The sequence below is a fragment of the Epargyreus clarus genome, unplaced genomic scaffold, assembly GCF_041222505.1.
Source record: "Epargyreus clarus isolate Ecla_fem2 unplaced genomic scaffold, WU_Ecla_fem_2.2 ptg000029l, whole genome shotgun sequence".
NCBI classification, from domain to species: domain Eukaryota; kingdom Metazoa; phylum Arthropoda; class Insecta; order Lepidoptera; family Hesperiidae; genus Epargyreus; species Epargyreus clarus.
This window is the reverse complement of record NW_027332235.1, coordinates 6,824,501-6,841,254: the sequence shown is the minus strand read 5'-3', so window position 1 is coordinate 6,841,254 and position 16,754 is coordinate 6,824,501. Positions and strand designations below refer to the sequence as shown.

The 16,754-nt window shown below is 32.4% G+C and overlaps 1 protein-coding gene across 1 annotated transcript; it reads left to right on the top strand.

Moving 5' to 3' along the window:
• Nucleotides 1-13,753: 13,753 nt before the first annotated feature.
• LOC140754573 (uncharacterized) lies at nt 13,754-16,416 on the top strand. The gene is made up of 3 exons (XM_073089617.1): nt 13,754-14,188; nt 15,134-15,279; nt 15,328-16,416. Exons 1-3 carry the CDS (start codon nt 13,845-13,847, stop codon nt 15,741-15,743), a joined length of 906 nt encoding a protein of 301 aa, XP_072945718.1. The 5' UTR covers nt 13,754-13,844; the 3' UTR covers nt 15,744-16,416.
• The last annotated feature ends 338 nt before the right edge of the window (nt 16,417-16,754 follow it).

Here is a 16,754-nt window from a genome sequence, read left to right as displayed (position 1 = left end):
TAAATTATTCAAATAAAAAAACTAGATATTCCTACTGAAATAGTAAGTTCTTATAAAATCAACGGAAATTAAAATTTTAGAATAATCAAATTACAAAAGGTTCAAATTAAAATAAATCAACAAAATAAATTATTTAAATAAAAAAAAACTAGAAATCCGTAGGCAATGAGTTCAGAAATAATAGCTTAGGTAAGCGTTTGGATAATATTCGGCTCCTGGTCTTTGTTAATATGGCGCCAGCTTTCGAGAATAATCTCTCTGCTGGAGCCGAAGAAGCCGGTACCAATAGGTGCTTACACGCCAAATGTGTGAGTTTGGGATAAGCTCCCTCATAGCTTTTCCAGGATTCTAAAGCGTCTTCTTTTAATCCTATTAGAGGCGCAGCTATGTACAAGCTTAATTCAGATGTCTGAATTTGACTTCGACTTGTTCTCATAGTCTCCAACAACAACTTGTTGTGGGTTTCCCAAATATCATCATTATCCACATCATCAGCGGCCGAAGTTATTGACAGAGGGCAATCCTCAGGTTCTCGGTTTTCTTCAATGGATTTTTTAATGTAGTTCATAGTTCTTGCCAAAGATGCTCCGTCATCAAGGTGTAATTTTTTAAAACGAGGATCTAGAAATGTTGCAGTATTAAATAAATGAACTTTTTGTATGTGCTCAAATCTTTTCTTAAATTCATTTATTATTGAATTTTTTAATTGAATGGCCAAATCATGCGATGGATATGTTTTTTCCAAAAACTGTTTCAAGCACATTATAATAGGAATAGCTTTACTTGCGCTAACATATTTTTCAGTGCACATCTCCTCGCTTACTTTCTCAAACGGTTTGAGAATTTTTACGACCTCTTTCAGTACAGCAATTTCACTAGCTTGAATCATAGGAGGAGCATTAGGGTAGTTCAATAAAATACCGCCAACCGTCCCACTCATAGCTATAAACCTTTCAAGCATATGTAATTGAGAATTCCACCGCGTTGAAACATCTCCTATCAGGTGTTTAATTTTTCCTTCCGGTACATTTTCAGCCTTTTGAGAATTTCTCAATTGGTCTGCAGCAACTCCGCTCTGATGGAACCATTGTACGATTCTGCGAACTTTATCGATAAATATTTTTATTTCATTTACCATGACTGAATTTTGCACAACAAGGTTTAATGTGTGGGCTATACAACGAATATGCTTTGCTCTTCCAAATGTTAATTCAATGGCTTTTACTATATTTGCACCATTGTCTGTAGTGACGGCCACAATTTTTTCATCAGGAATTTCCCATTTTTCACAAATATGTTTAATGGTGGTTGATAAATATTCGGCGGTATGACTCTCCGAAAGCGGCTCACAAGCTATATTGAAAGAAACAATCTTAAAATTTTTGATAAAATGAATAGTTACTCCCAGATAGCTCCGGATAGTATCCGGCCTTTACCCTATAATGCGTTAGAAAATTTAAATACATAATATTTGATAATGTTGCTCATGTAGCATTAACCTATGATATTTAACCTGTGATGTGAAAACACTGCGACATAACATAAACATATCATTTGAATTGTGTTCTTTCTTCTTATTTCTGAAGTGTTTATTAATATGGACACATTTATTGCACACATAACACCTTGGACTTTTGTTCGTTTTATCTTTTTATTAAGAGCTTGTTTAGCAAACTGCGTCTGATTTGCTTCGTTTTGTTATATTGACATACATTGCAGTTGATTCAGAGTTTCTCACATCTTAAAGAAGCTTAGTCTTTACAGAATTTGCAGTAATTGCTACTTCGGAGCTCTCAAGGGCCACCATCATTGCTTGATACGTCTCCGATAAATCAGCCAGTAATAGAGTTCCCTGATGACATAATTGTATTGGCATACTCTTCTATATTTTGGAAATTATCTAATGACGTAATTAGTTCTCGTAGAAGACCAACTCGAAGTGCCAGTCCCTTATCATCAAACGCTTTGGCCACACCTCTTTAGCAGTTTTAGCCTCTTGTATAGTATATAGTTAATTGGAAGTACAAGAGTTATTTTCTATCTTGATTTTGTGTCTAATTTGCTATCACATTTATCAGAAGTGAAGCAATTCCATAATTAGTCGTGTTCGAGATATGTTTGCACTGCAAACCTCCATGTAGGATTATTATTGTCTCTTCCTGTTAGCTTTTCAATCAGTGCCATCGTATTATTTGACGACATTTGGCTAATGAAGATTTTCGCCACGTGTGTATAGGTTATCGGTACACCGGCTAACTTGCAATATTCGTGTTATTTTACATTATAAATATCAATAAATTAAATTATTAATATTATTATTTTGCTGTTCCGTGAAAATAGTCATTAAGGCTATAAAAAATATTATCTAGAAGCCAGGCTTTTAGTTTCCTCTTAAATCTAAGTATTGGCAAATCTTTTAAAGAGCTTGGTAAATGATTATACACTTTAATTATATTTATGTGAGCATTTCTTTTTAACATTTTTAGCCGGTAACATGGTACATATAAATTATTGTTATCTTTGCGAGTTAATCGCGGGGGTAATATATTTGACTTCATGCAAATCATTCTTCATTTTAAAATAGTCAATATGTTCCTTTACAAAAATACCTACCGCTCTGAAGTACATAGAAGCTAAGGTTAAAACGTTGCTTAAATAATGGCCGACAGCTGTCTGATGGTCCTACGCCACATATTGCTCTTATAACTCTTTTTTGTAACCTAAAAGCTTTGATGACCTCCACTGAATTGCCCCATAAGCAGGGTTGGATTTTGTACTATAATTATAGTATTTATACTATAATTTCGCCCTTTGTACTATATACTATCCACCCCTAAGGATAGTACGCTAAAATACTATAATTTAAAGTTTTTTTTCCGAATGCTTAACTTTATTTCATTATGTATGAATATTTCGACCGTGCGAGTATCCGACCGAATTCTGATCTTACGATGTTTTCTGTGTCGATGGCCGGGGATTCCCCGATTATACTCCGCAGTACACTTCTTTCTTTCCACTAATCTCGTTCCTTCCATTCCATTCGAAATTCAATCGAAGTGACAACAAATAGTCTGTGAATTTTTGTGTAAAATAATACGTTTTTAGTGTTTTAATTATGGACAATGGCAGTGATGGTCATGAAAATGACGATAGACCGGGAGTATCCACCCCAAAGAAAAAACGTCTGATTAAGACGACGAAAAACGTCTGAAGCGATATGGTTGAAAAACAGAAACATCGTCTTCAAAAGTATAGGCCGGATTGGGAAAAGGACCCTAAGTTCAGTAAGTGGCTCACTCAGGACCCTAAAAATAATTATAAAGCGAGGTGCAAAGTTTGTGACTGTTGGGAATAGGCCACAGGAGAACGAGAAAATAAACTATGAAATATAATAAAATAAAATTCACTCCAAAAAGATACTTTTTATTATATCGAAATCATTGACAGAATGACAAATTAGAAGAAGTAAAAATATATGTTTTTCAGCTGCCAGCTTTATCATATATAACCTACTTGAATATTATACATTATAAGAGGCTTGAGTTTTTGCTATATTCCAACAGCCTCCCTCAAAAATTCAAGTATAAAACAATTTATAAATACGTTCTTTGCAGAACACTTCTTGAATGTCATTACATCTACCACCACTTCACTAGGTGTTTCGTTATGGAGAAGAAGCGGCGAAAGAAACTCCATAACACACATCTTTTTACAATAAATATAAATGTTTTTACAATGGCAAACTTAACCATGGCACATGTGGAGCTGAAGATACTTCAGACCACATCGATTTATCAGTCAAATATAGAAAGAAAACTTCAAACAAAACCTTATACTCGTACTCTGCTTTAGCTGATGAGACTGCGACAGTGTCTACATTGTTTTCGTGTGTTTCACGAAATTATGCAGTTTTAATTACTTTGAACAAATAGTTTCTAATACTATGTTTGTGCGTCTCGTCGCGTTCTCAGTTTCTCAGTCAGAGTCCACATAAGCAATAATTAACTACATATAATTACAGCTTTCATTGATTAGGTTTAACTATTTATATCTTTTATATAACATTAAAAGATGTATTAAATATTTACACATTTAAGACAAAAAATCTGGATGCGTAAGTACATTTACTTTCACATTTCTATACAAAGTAGTAACTTTAATTTAACTCTACAATGTGCACCATGGCATAAGTCAGTATTTAATACTGAATAATTTATAAGGAAAGTGATTAGGATAAATTACACTTATAGAATATTTTTAACACATTTTGCACATTAGTAGACTGATTAAGTGATATTGTATTTGCTATTCTTTCAACATCTATATCAAGAAATTATGTTATTTATTTTGTATTTGTAATATAAATTATTTGCATTAAAATGTTTTTGCAAATTTATAATGCTTATTTTGTTGAAATTATTAAACCATATACATACGTGTGGGACTATACATATATTAAATTATTTGCATTAATTTATCTTATATAGGTATATTTAAACATTTATCTACATGCATCTGCATGAGAATGTACCTTTAAGAGTTTTTAAACCCTATATTTAAGTATAACATGAAGACGTTCAAACCAAAGCCGAGATGTCTGCTTTAAGCCGTTAAAGCTTTTATTTAATTTACTTACTTTATTATCTTTAGGCAACCTTCTTTATCTTTAGCAACCTTTACCTTCTGGTACTACCATATAAATATTCTCTGTATGAAAACCATTATAATATATTTTTCTAATTATATCAAATGAAATTTACAAAGGTAGTATTTTCGTCCATATGCTGTACATTTAAATCTATATAAATGTAGTAAATCTGGCTATTGGTGCGAACGTTACATGCAAAGTACTTAATAAAGATCAGCTATCAGGATTGTGCATCCGTATATAATAATTCAGGGATTGATCAAGTATTTAATAGTTATTGTTGACGCATTATCATTTAAGAAATGTTGTTGTTAGCTTTCAATTAGTTTCGCCGAATCAGAGTCAGGCTTTCTAAATTTTATATTGATATGTAATGCTCAATGTTTGTTGTCATTATTTTCAATATTTAATTCATCAACTACATGATCTGCTTAGCAGCTATGGACATTTCATTACTTTTAATATTTAATAATGTATATCCATTAAAATCTTTACCAACTAGGCTGGATCTAAAATATTTACACGCTTTTTATTAGCTTCACCTGTATGTTTGTATGTTTGTAACCGACTTCTTTGGGCGCGATTTTGACCCACTTTAAACGGCCAGATTTCGTTCAAACTTTGTAGATTTATTTCACAATTATACTATTTACTGTTCCTTAATTGATTCCTAGATTCATTTAGATTTTCTACTTTTTAGTTAATTTTATCATAAAAGCGTGTTTTTTAGTTTTTTGAACTATATTTATTTTATCTTTAATCTTGCTAACTGTGTTACGAACGTAGCAGTAGCACCAAAACATTTTCATATGATCGATTTTGTTTTTACCTTGCCACAATTTACATGGTGTTTTATTTATTTATTATCAGAGCTTTAGTGGGGAATATGTATATTTTTATAAATATAAGTAGGTATATGACTGTTGTAACAGCTTCACCCCAAAAGCTTTATTTAATTTCGCATTTACAACCATTTCGGTTAATATACGATTCATTTGCTCTGTTTCACCATTTTATTGTGTTTTATAAGGTAAATTTTAATGATACATAATTATCTTGCCAACAAAAATTCCTTAAGTTCATTATTTCAGAAATATATTCTCGATCCTTATCATAATGTAAATGAATAATGTTACTATAGGATACATTTTCACTTTTAGACTTTTAAAATGATACTTATTTCCCATTTAAAATACATTTAACATAAAGACAATTTTTGTCATCAAAGGAAGTCGACGTTATCGAATCGCAAACATCACAGTGAATAATAAAAAAAAAAAATGTTTATTTTTTTTTTTACCATTAGCTGGTCAGTCTTGACTTTCAGAAATTCAAGATCACAGATTACATATAAGTATTCAAGATTGTCACATGACGGTCAATAATAAAATCTTTAAAAATATTCAAATTTCATCAACCCATTTATTGTCCCACTGCTGGGCATGAGTCTCCTATCAGAATGAGAAGGTTTAGGTCATAATTCATCGCGTTAGCCAAGTGAGTATTTGTAGACTCACATACCTTTCAGATTTTTTATTATATAAATCTTTCAGGTGTAGAAGATTTCTTCACGATGTTTTCCTTTACCTTTTAAGCAAGTAATAATTAATTTCTAATACACACATAACTTTGAAAAAATTCAGAGGTGATTGCCTGGGATTTGAACCTCGGACCCTTCGTTAGACAGGTCGAGTTTCTTAACCATTAGGCTATCACTGCTATTCAAATTTAATTTCTGTTTATTCAAATGACCGTTTGTGCCATAACTAATACGATTTCTAACTTTGAATTAAGTTTATTTTATACTGTGAACTATCATTTTATGAAAAATAATGATACTATCATCCTTTATACTACATATTAGACATTTACTATTTTTATAAATATGCCCTTCATTTTTTAATAACCGGCACATACCTTTTATTATTCAATTCGATTTACTAAGAAGCTGCATAGGTACAGCTTAAGTTCCATAGAACTAAAGTTCCACAGAACTTTTGGTGAACAGTATAGAATTTTAAATTCTTTGTTTTTGACCTTTACCAAATCTTTAGCTCCTCCAATTTTAAACGTAGTCTGTCATTTGACACATATTAATCCTTTGTATTTTCAAAGTGATCAGAGTTTTCAAATCTAAAAGAAAAACAAGTGTCAGGGTTAGAATTGGAACAAAAATCAAATAAATTTCATTTTTAAGACATAAAAGCGAAACTGTCCTTATTTTTATTTGCAGTGTCCAATGCATTTACATTTATATAGCTACTACTGTCTCCATTTTGTTTCAATTAGGTACTTGATATAATGACAGTTAGCATCAGTAATAGCGACGGGTTCAGATCGCAAAAAATATAATTTTTACACCAACAGTTTCCATGATAAAAATTCATATTAGCTTGTGTATCTGCATGATGTAGTAAGTATTCTTGTAGTAGTTTACACATCTTTCTATATTAAAATTTATATTTTTACAAGCGTGTGATATTTGAAGTTCAGTTGTTTCAGGTCTCAATTTTACTTTGAATATTTTGAATGTATTCATTGAATCTAAAAGATGAGACATTGAATTATATGCATTCCGTCGATTCGTTTCATCCTTTGATCCATAATCCGTCGATCCATTTCATCCATTGATCCATTTAATCAAGTTTAGCACCAAGTTAGTGATCATATTACTCAATCATTAAAATAAGTTGTATCAGCGTTTGATATCTGGTCGCAATTCCAAATTAAGTTGTTTCTTACGCAGTCAAAATAATTGTGTAGCCAAAAAAATTCTCCATTCGTAATTTTATTTAAGTCATCCATTATTGTTTTCGCCGTAGACAGTATTGGTTTAGACACTTATATATTATTGTTTGCCATCAAACATTTTTCATGTGTCTTTTTCTTCCGCGACTCCATGTTTAAAATATTACATAAATTTTATACTTAGTAGATGACTATATTTTTCAATATTTTACGATAGCGTAGCCTGGGCCCATAACCTTTTGGGAATAGGCCACAGGAGAACGAGAAAATAAACTATGAAATATAATAAAATAAAATTCACTCCAAAAAGATACTTTTTATTATATCGAAATCATTGACAGAATGACAAATTAGAAGAAGTAAAAATATATGTTTTTCAGCTGCCAGCTTTATCATATATAACCTACTTGAATATTATACATTATAAGAGGCTTGAGTTTTTGCTATATTCCAACAGTGACATTTCCATGGTTGCAGAAAAACACATAATCACAAAACATAGTGAAGGTCAGAAACATATAAAATATTTGTCTGTTAAACGAGGCACCCAAAATGTATCGAGTTTTTTTACGGCAAGCACTTCTTCGACACAGGAACCAAGCACAACAAAATTGGCTAGAATTGCGGAAATTAAGTTAGCTGCTTTTTTTGCTGAACACAACATGTCGTTTAATGTGTCAGACCATTTAGGCAAGGTTTTAAAAGAATGCATACCGGACTCTAAAGTTATAAAAGAGATGAATTTCACTCGAAAAAAAAATGCTAAAATAGTTTCTAAAGCCATTAGTCCAAGCTATAAAGCGAAATTAGCCAAAGAACTTAAAACATCGAAGTTTAGTGTAATGACGGACGAATCAACGGATATTTCGACCAATAAAGCCTCATGTGTAGTTGTTCGTTATTTTGACGACCATGTAGGAAAAATAAGAAGTAAATTTTGGAACCTTCATAATTTATTCAGCGGTGATGACCCTAATGAAGCGAATGAAGGAGCAACTGCAAACAATATTTACAGTAAAATAATTGAGTCATTTACGAGACACAACATACCATTAAAAAATATTGTTGGATTCGGATCAGACGGCTGTAATGTCATGATGGGTTCGGAAAATTCTGTGGCCAGTAGATTTAAAAAAGAGTGCCCCGGCATAATAATAATGAAATGTACTTGCCACTCTATTCATCTTTGCGCCAGCGCAGCGTGCCAGAAATTGCCAAATAGGTGTGAGGAGCTAGCAAGAAATATATTTCGTTTTTTAAAGATGAGCTCTAAACGATGTGCACAACTGGTTCAATTCCAAACATTTTTAGAATTAAAACCACAAAAAATGTTACACCCATCACAGACAAGGTGGCTTTCGCTAGTTCAAGTGGTCAAAAGAGTTTTGGACCATTGGGAAGCTCTCAAGCTCTATTTCACCGATATGGCACTATCAGAGCGCTTGATATCTGGCCAAATAATTCTTGATTTGCTAAGAGACCCATACATGAAGCTATATTATGAATTCATGTCCTGGGCGCTACCTAAATTCACCAACTTGAATTATTAGTTAATTAAGAAAATGTCAAAGTGTAGCGTATCTTGCTGAACAAACTTCTTTTTTTTTAGATAAATGTAAAGCAAGATACTGGAGCTAATGCTTTATTAATTATATGTAAAAATAATGGCATTTAAAAAAAAAATAAAAAGAGAATAATTATTTTTAAAATTAAAAAAGACAAACCCACTGAGTTTCTTACCGGATCTTCTCAGTAGAGGTCGCGTTCCGATCCGGTAGTAGTTTAAGAAAATATTGTAACTAACAATTTGTAAGTGCCGCCGTTGGCCTATACAAAATAAATATATTTCATTTCATTTCATTTCATTTCATTTCATTTCATTGGAATACTAAAATTCTCGCATGCATAATTCACATGTAACACGAGTTCCATTTTCGCTTTTCTTAAAGTATGTTTGCCTTTTGATTGGTTGAACCTAATCTTTCATTGTAACACAAGTAAGGGCCGATTTCACCAACGTCGTATAAATGTTATTTCCAGAATAAATCGTTAGTTACTCGCGAGTTAGCCTATTTTACGTTTCATCAACATTTATCCTAGAGATAAAATCTCTATACTGGAGTAAAGTCGTATACCGCCGATTTCGGCCGAGTAAGCTGCTATTCTTAGATTAGTAGTGTCATTTTCTGTCACTGTATTGTAAGTTGTACAAGTTGTACTTATTACTTACATCATTGATTAAAACCTTGAAAATGGCACGTCGTCTGAACTACTATTAAACAAAAACGATTGTGATGACGATGATTGTTTATTTCTTCGCCCACGGTGGTTTAAAACATGAGCTAATTATTTTGGAGACTATGAAGAGCACGATATCGTGTTAAGATTTCGTTTATAAAATAAAATAAATATAATAAACTTATTATATAAAACAACTTATTATATATAAAACAATCATATATTTATGTATATACATTTATATATAATTACATTTATATATTTTATAAAACAATCATAAAAATCTCTTAACGCCGTATTAAAAAAAAATCGAAATACAACGAAACTAAACCAAAAAGCGCGGGATCACCGTCAACTCAATTGTCAAGGTAACGTATTATACGAACAAATGTAAGAATATGCAGCGCTATTGTGCAAGTGTACGTCAAACTGTCTATTTTACTTGGATGCATTACGCATTCGTTGAATTCATTCATTCAACGTCACAGAGTAACTATGCGAGAGTAAGATATCCTTAGACTAACGTGGTGAAACGAAATTAAAGTTAACCATGGAATAAATTGACAGAGTAAAGTTATAACGGGATAGTTACTCTAGTATAAATTAAGTGTAGGTGAAATCGACTCTAAGGGATATAACAATGTTTATAACACACTCTCTATAAACTTTGATCGATCTCTAACACGCACAACGTCTCAACTCAACAACACTCGAAATGAACATCGACAGTTAAGTAACAATTTATATTTTTTTACACAATTACCCACATTAAAAAAATACAAAATTGACTAGTGGAATTTCGAAGCTATGAATGAATTATCAGCTTATTTATCGTGGTGCAGTATATGTCATTAGTTAGGTACTTTATACTTAAATGTTTTTAATATTATAACGATTGATTACTATACATGAAAATAGTAAACAATACTATCGCAAATTAGCATGCAATCGATAGTTCACAACAATCGATAGTATCGATACTCATTTGGACAGTGCATTTGGACATACTACAAAATATTGTAAACATAATGTAGTATGCTTAATCTGTTCACAGTCTCATTATTATAAAGAATGTACTACAAACTCGGACAATCCATTATGCATTAATTGCAAGAGTAATCACATAGCAGTGTCACGAGACTGCCCTGTAAAACGGCAGAAAATTCTTGAAAATAAAGCAAAACTTGTAAATAAATTAAGCATAATTAAGCAAAATAATTTCCTACTCTCAATAAATCCTATACAGTACTTTCGTCAACGTTCGTAGAGGTCGCGTTCCGATCCGGTAGTAGGTTAAGAAAATATTGTAACTGACAATTTGTAAGTGCCGCCGTTGGCCTATACAAAATAAATATATTTCATTTCATTTCAACTAATTTACCTAAAACAGACAATAAAAAACTAATCGGTGAAATTGTCAACAACACGCAGATATTCCTTTAGTTATTGCTCTTACCACAGTTTTAAGTAAGGAAAACACCTTAACAATAAATAGTTCGACTATTAAGGTACTCCTTATAGTAGGGGAGCCCAAGCGGGGATTTCGGGATTTACTAAAGCGCGGCAGATTAATATACAGGGGGATACTTTATACCCGGTAAAGTACCTCCACGAAACATGAGGCCCATATATAAGGCCGCCCGTGAAGGATACAGGATCAGATTATTAAAAAAAAATTGACCATCAGAAATTCTCGAGCGCGTCAGATTAAGGTAGGGTGAGTTAATTACATCCTAAAAAGTATATATTCCACTAATCTGACAATTTGAGAGTGACGTAAAGAAAGGGGAGGGCAACAAAGTTGTAAAAAAAAACGTTATCTCGACATTCTCGAGCGTAGCTAAATTTTTTTTTATTTTGAAGGAAATAATTCAAGAATAATTAAAAAAATCTAATCTGACGATTTCCGCAAGCCGAAATAACAAAAATTCGTCGATAAAGTTAAATGCGTGCAGCTGCGTGATGCCTACATTTCCTTCTCCGCGTTTCTATTCCTCTCTCACTCTTTCTCTATCTATTACTCTCTCACTCCGTCCCCACTCTGGTTTCTGCTGCCATGACGCCATCACAGCTGATCATAAAGACTCGTTCGTGGCATGCTGTTTACGTGTTTCCCACGTTTTGGCTTTTTATGTTATTTTAATATTATTTGTGTGAATTAAAAGTTATAAATATTTAATATGAGTGATATAAATTTAAAATGTGTATTTTGTGGTGAAAGTACCTCACAAAAAACAATAAAATTTACGGTAAAAACATTAAAAAAATGTGTAAATATTTTGGAATATCGTCGGAGCAAGCCGGTTTTCCGACAGTCTCGAGGAACATATGATGACCTCGAATTGTCGATGGAATCATCATTAAATGATTTATATCACGCACAGTGCTATAATTATTTACTGCAATTAAAATACCGCGAGACTTTCAGTATTTACAAGATCAAAGTGTAGTGGAACATGACAATACACCGGAAGTTTCGGGAAATAGCTCCGAAACACATGCTCCTGATTCTGGAGTGTTCCGAAGCACATGGTACTGTAGATTCTTTGTCTACTGAGGTTGCTGGTACATCGACAGATGAGTAAGTGCTAATATGACTTCATTTATTAAATATTTATAATACTGAAATTGAGAGACATCTGATAATTTTTAGAATTTTCTTAACAAATAAATTTTAGTAAGATAATGTTATTAAAAAACTTCATTTTTAGAAGCTCTGAAAAATTATAAATGAGATTTTTATAAAAAAAATTCTGTCTAGTTTATTTTTAAAGAAAAATCAACCAATTGTCAGGTGTCTGTTAACTTCAGTCTCAAGTATTTATAGAAATTTTTTTTCATTGAAAAAAATTATTTAGTTAAACTTTTATACAAAAAAAAAAGTGATGTGTGTACTCATGTACACGCGTTAGAAGTTGTACTTCTTTGGCACATAATAAAATATTGGCACATATAAAATGATTAATTATCATATGAATTTAATTCAATATTATTTAAGATTTTAAATTAACTAATTTTGGAGCTGCAAAGTATCAATAGTTTACAATCGATAATTATAAAATATTTAAATTAATATGAAAATTAAGTTAGCTGACATAAAAAGTTTTAGATTTTTTTTATTGAAAAAATGATTACAAAAAAATAAAAATAAAATCACTTTTTTTTTTATTTTTATTTTTTTTTATAATATAAGAGTAGCAGACGAGCATGCAGTCCACCTGATGGTAAGTGGCTACTGCCGCCCATGGACATCGGTAATCAACCCCAGATAGGATTAGATATTCCTACCTGAGGTCGGCCACAGATGCGCCGCTACCCCTGAGGACTAAGCTGGAACGCTTCGGAAAAGTCTGTCTCCCTTACCACACCCTTCAAACCGGAACACAGCAGCGCTTAACACTGCTGTTATTAGGTAGAAATAGGTGTGGCGGTGGTGCCGCCGGAGTCGAACCACAAAGGGTTCTACCACCTTTAAAAAAAACTTCAACTTCACTTGTAAAAAAACTTCAAAAACTGTAAGTGCAATTTTTAAAAAATATTTTTTTGTTCTAATTTAATTATTAAAAATAAAATCAAAAAATAAAAAACGTCGGCTAACTTTAGTATCATTTTTTTTTAATTTCAATAATCTTTATTAATCAATAAAAAAAATTACATAATATTACCGCTTTTTATAATAATTTGCAATGTACATTAGGTAATGATTAGCTGACAATCTAGCAGTAATGTAATGTGCGATATACATCATTGTTAAGTGCTAATACATAGTGGTTAATGGTACCTATACAATTTTGATACAGAATAATTCAAAACGGCATGTTATTCTATTCTCCGTACTAGTTTGCACTGTATGACGGCAGAACAGCGTCACTCGCTCGTTATTCACTATTCACTTATTTCTATGTACCCACATTGCACAATTCAACAGTGTAGTATAAGGGTGAAGCCAAACGAACGTAATTTTATGAGTTGTGAGTCGCGAAATTTCTGTCGCGTAATTTCTGCTGCATTCGGTTTCATACAAAAATGTAGTTTGTACCACACGACGACGCAAAATGAGTTGTCTGCCGACTCACGCGCATAAACTCGACCGAATTTCTGTCGGGGCGATGGAGGGGCGCTGCGGAGAGCGGTCAGCGGGGCAGCGACACGAGGACACGACAGTTCGTTACGGGATGCGTAGGAGTCGACACGTTTCTCGCTTGCAAAAATGTTCGACACGGAAAAATTGATTGTTGAAGTTGAACAACGGCCATGTCTATGGAATTTATCAGAAAAGTCATATAGTGACAAGTTTTTGAAACAGAAAGCATGGCAAGAGGTCGCTGAGAATTGTTTTGAAGAATGGAACAATTTGAGAAACGAAGACAAAGAAAAGAAAAGTGAGTATTTTTACCAAATCTTTATTAACATATTATTGATATATTATATCTATACCGGCTGTATCTATATGCTGTATCCTATATTAAAATTACCAATAAGGATTTTTTTTGTAAAATATCAGAATACAGAATTGATTCGATTTTGCCAGGGTAACGCTCCTTCACAAACAAAGTAATTTTTAAAAAAATCTCTGGTGGATATAGCAGAACTCGACAACCTTCTTCCATTTGAAATTTGTCGAATACATTGTAAAGGACACTTCAGAAACTCATCGTCAAAGTTAGCTCCAACTCTCCTTCGCACGAAATTGTGCAATACGCATGTAGCTTTAACTATATCAATGGCAAAGTCAGGGTTAACTTGCATTGAAGAGTGGAGTACCCTCCACTTATTTGTTAATATGCCAAAAGCACATTCTACACATCGTCGCGCTCTACTAAGACGATAATTAAAAATACGTTTGTTTCTATCTAGGTTTCTGTTAGGATATGGGCGCATCATATTTCTGTGTAAACCAAACGCCTCATCTCCAACAAAAACAAAAGGTTGGGGTTCGTTTGTATAACTGGGCAAATTTTTGTCTTCCGGTAAATTTAAATCATTTCTGAAAAACTTTTGACCTAATGTAGAATTTCTGAATATAGAGTTATCCGATTCTTTTCCATAATCACCAACATTAATCGTTGTAAAACAACAGTTTGCATCTGCCACAGCCATTAACACGATGGAGAAGTATTTCTTATAATTATAATAATTCGAACCACTGTGTGAAGGTGATTTTATTCTGACGTGTTTACCATCTATTGCCCCAACGCAATTTGGAAAATTAGTTTTCTTATAAAAAAGCTCGGAGTTCGAATTCCAAATAGATTCATTTGGTTCTGGCATTTCATTAGGCTGAAGTACATTCCATATTTGTATACAGGTATGTTTAACGATATCATACGCAGTAGAACGCCCAATCAGGAAGTCTTCACTTATTGTATTTAAATCAATACCTTTGGCAAGATACCTGAAACAAAATGTAAAAATAATTAATTGAACACAATTCAAAAAACTTAAGTTAAATTTTATTAGGTACATAAGTCAATAACATAATCATCCTATTAAAATTTAAATCTTTTACTTTTCAGTACAATTTCTGCAAAAAAAATGGAAAGCCGTAAGAGATTATTACACGCGTGAAAAAAAAAAGAAAATGAAGAAAGAAGTGGTAGCGCAGCAAAGAAGAAGAAAGTATGCCCGTATTTTGATTTATTGCAGTTTTTAAAATTTACCAAACAGTCAAGGAACTCATTTTCAAATGTCTTCTTCTCCTGAAAACACTGATAACGATGACAGTAATATAACTGGCAACAACGATGATGAAGCTCTTGATGAACAATTCAGATCCACAGAAGCGGACTCACCGCTGTATCAACCGTCTACCAGCCAGCCAGCGTCAATGCAAACACCTGAATACCAAAACCAGCCGTCGACGTCAAAGCAGACACCCACAGTGTCATCGCAACCATCTGTATCCCGAACAAAAAATAAAAAACAAACAATGACACTGTTTCAAGAATCTCTTCTCAAAAAGCTTGATAATGATGATAAGGATCCTAATCGATATTTTTTATTATCTTTTTTGCCGGAGATGTCCAAAATGACAGAGAAACAGAATTTCGAATTTCGCATGGAAGTTATGAAAGCATTAAATAAAGTTAAGTATCAAATTCCAGAATAGCACACACAATCAAACTGGCCTCATATTTCATCACCCTGTTCCGATTCCTACAGCAACAGCAGCAATCAATACTACCCGACACCAGTAAATAGAGGATACACAACACAGGCAAATGAATATCACTCCAATGAAACTAATGAATTTGATGAAACATAGAACACTGTGCAGTTTGTTCCTTAATCCTTATATTAAAGTAAAATAATAATTAAAATATTTTAAAACTTACTTGAGTGTTATTATTAATCTTTCCTCTGGGCTGATGGCTAGTCTCATATTTGTGTCCGATTTAGTAATAAAAGGTTTTATTTGATGTAATAATTCTTGAAAAACATGTAATGGCATATGGTAGTAGTTTTTAAACATATCTGGATTTGCACATACACGTTCATATAATGTATGGAACTGTCCACATATCAGCCTCTCACTATTGAGTGGGTTCACCCAGCTTCTTTTTCTGGTATCATCTTCTGAATACGCTTCATAAATACACAATATTTTCAATGGATCCATCGCACTTGATGACACAAATACCCCGTACCAACGCTCAATAGTAACTGAATAAATTACGTCCGTCTGGCAGCTCAACAGAAATTCAGTTGAACGTAAAATAAGTGACCGAAAATACGCGACTCACAACTCATAAAATTACGTTCGTTTGGCTTCACCCTAAGTAAAATAATAGGAAAAAACTCAGTTTATTTTAGTTGCACTTAATTGATACTATTTTTAATTTATTTATTTATACTAGTATTTGTTTCATGTTTTCATACCGGTTTTAAATTAGCATATATACGAGTAATTCACAGATTATAATTGGAGGTTATAATGTAATTATTATAATAAATTATATTTGTTTGTGTGGAGTACTTTTAATATATAATAATAATTATTATATACATAAATAATTTATTATGTATGGATAAGTTTGTATTAATGTGTGCGTATGAGTCAAAATGTGTGTGTTTGTGAATGTGTGTGCATATATCTGTGTTAATGTGTAAAGAAGCAATT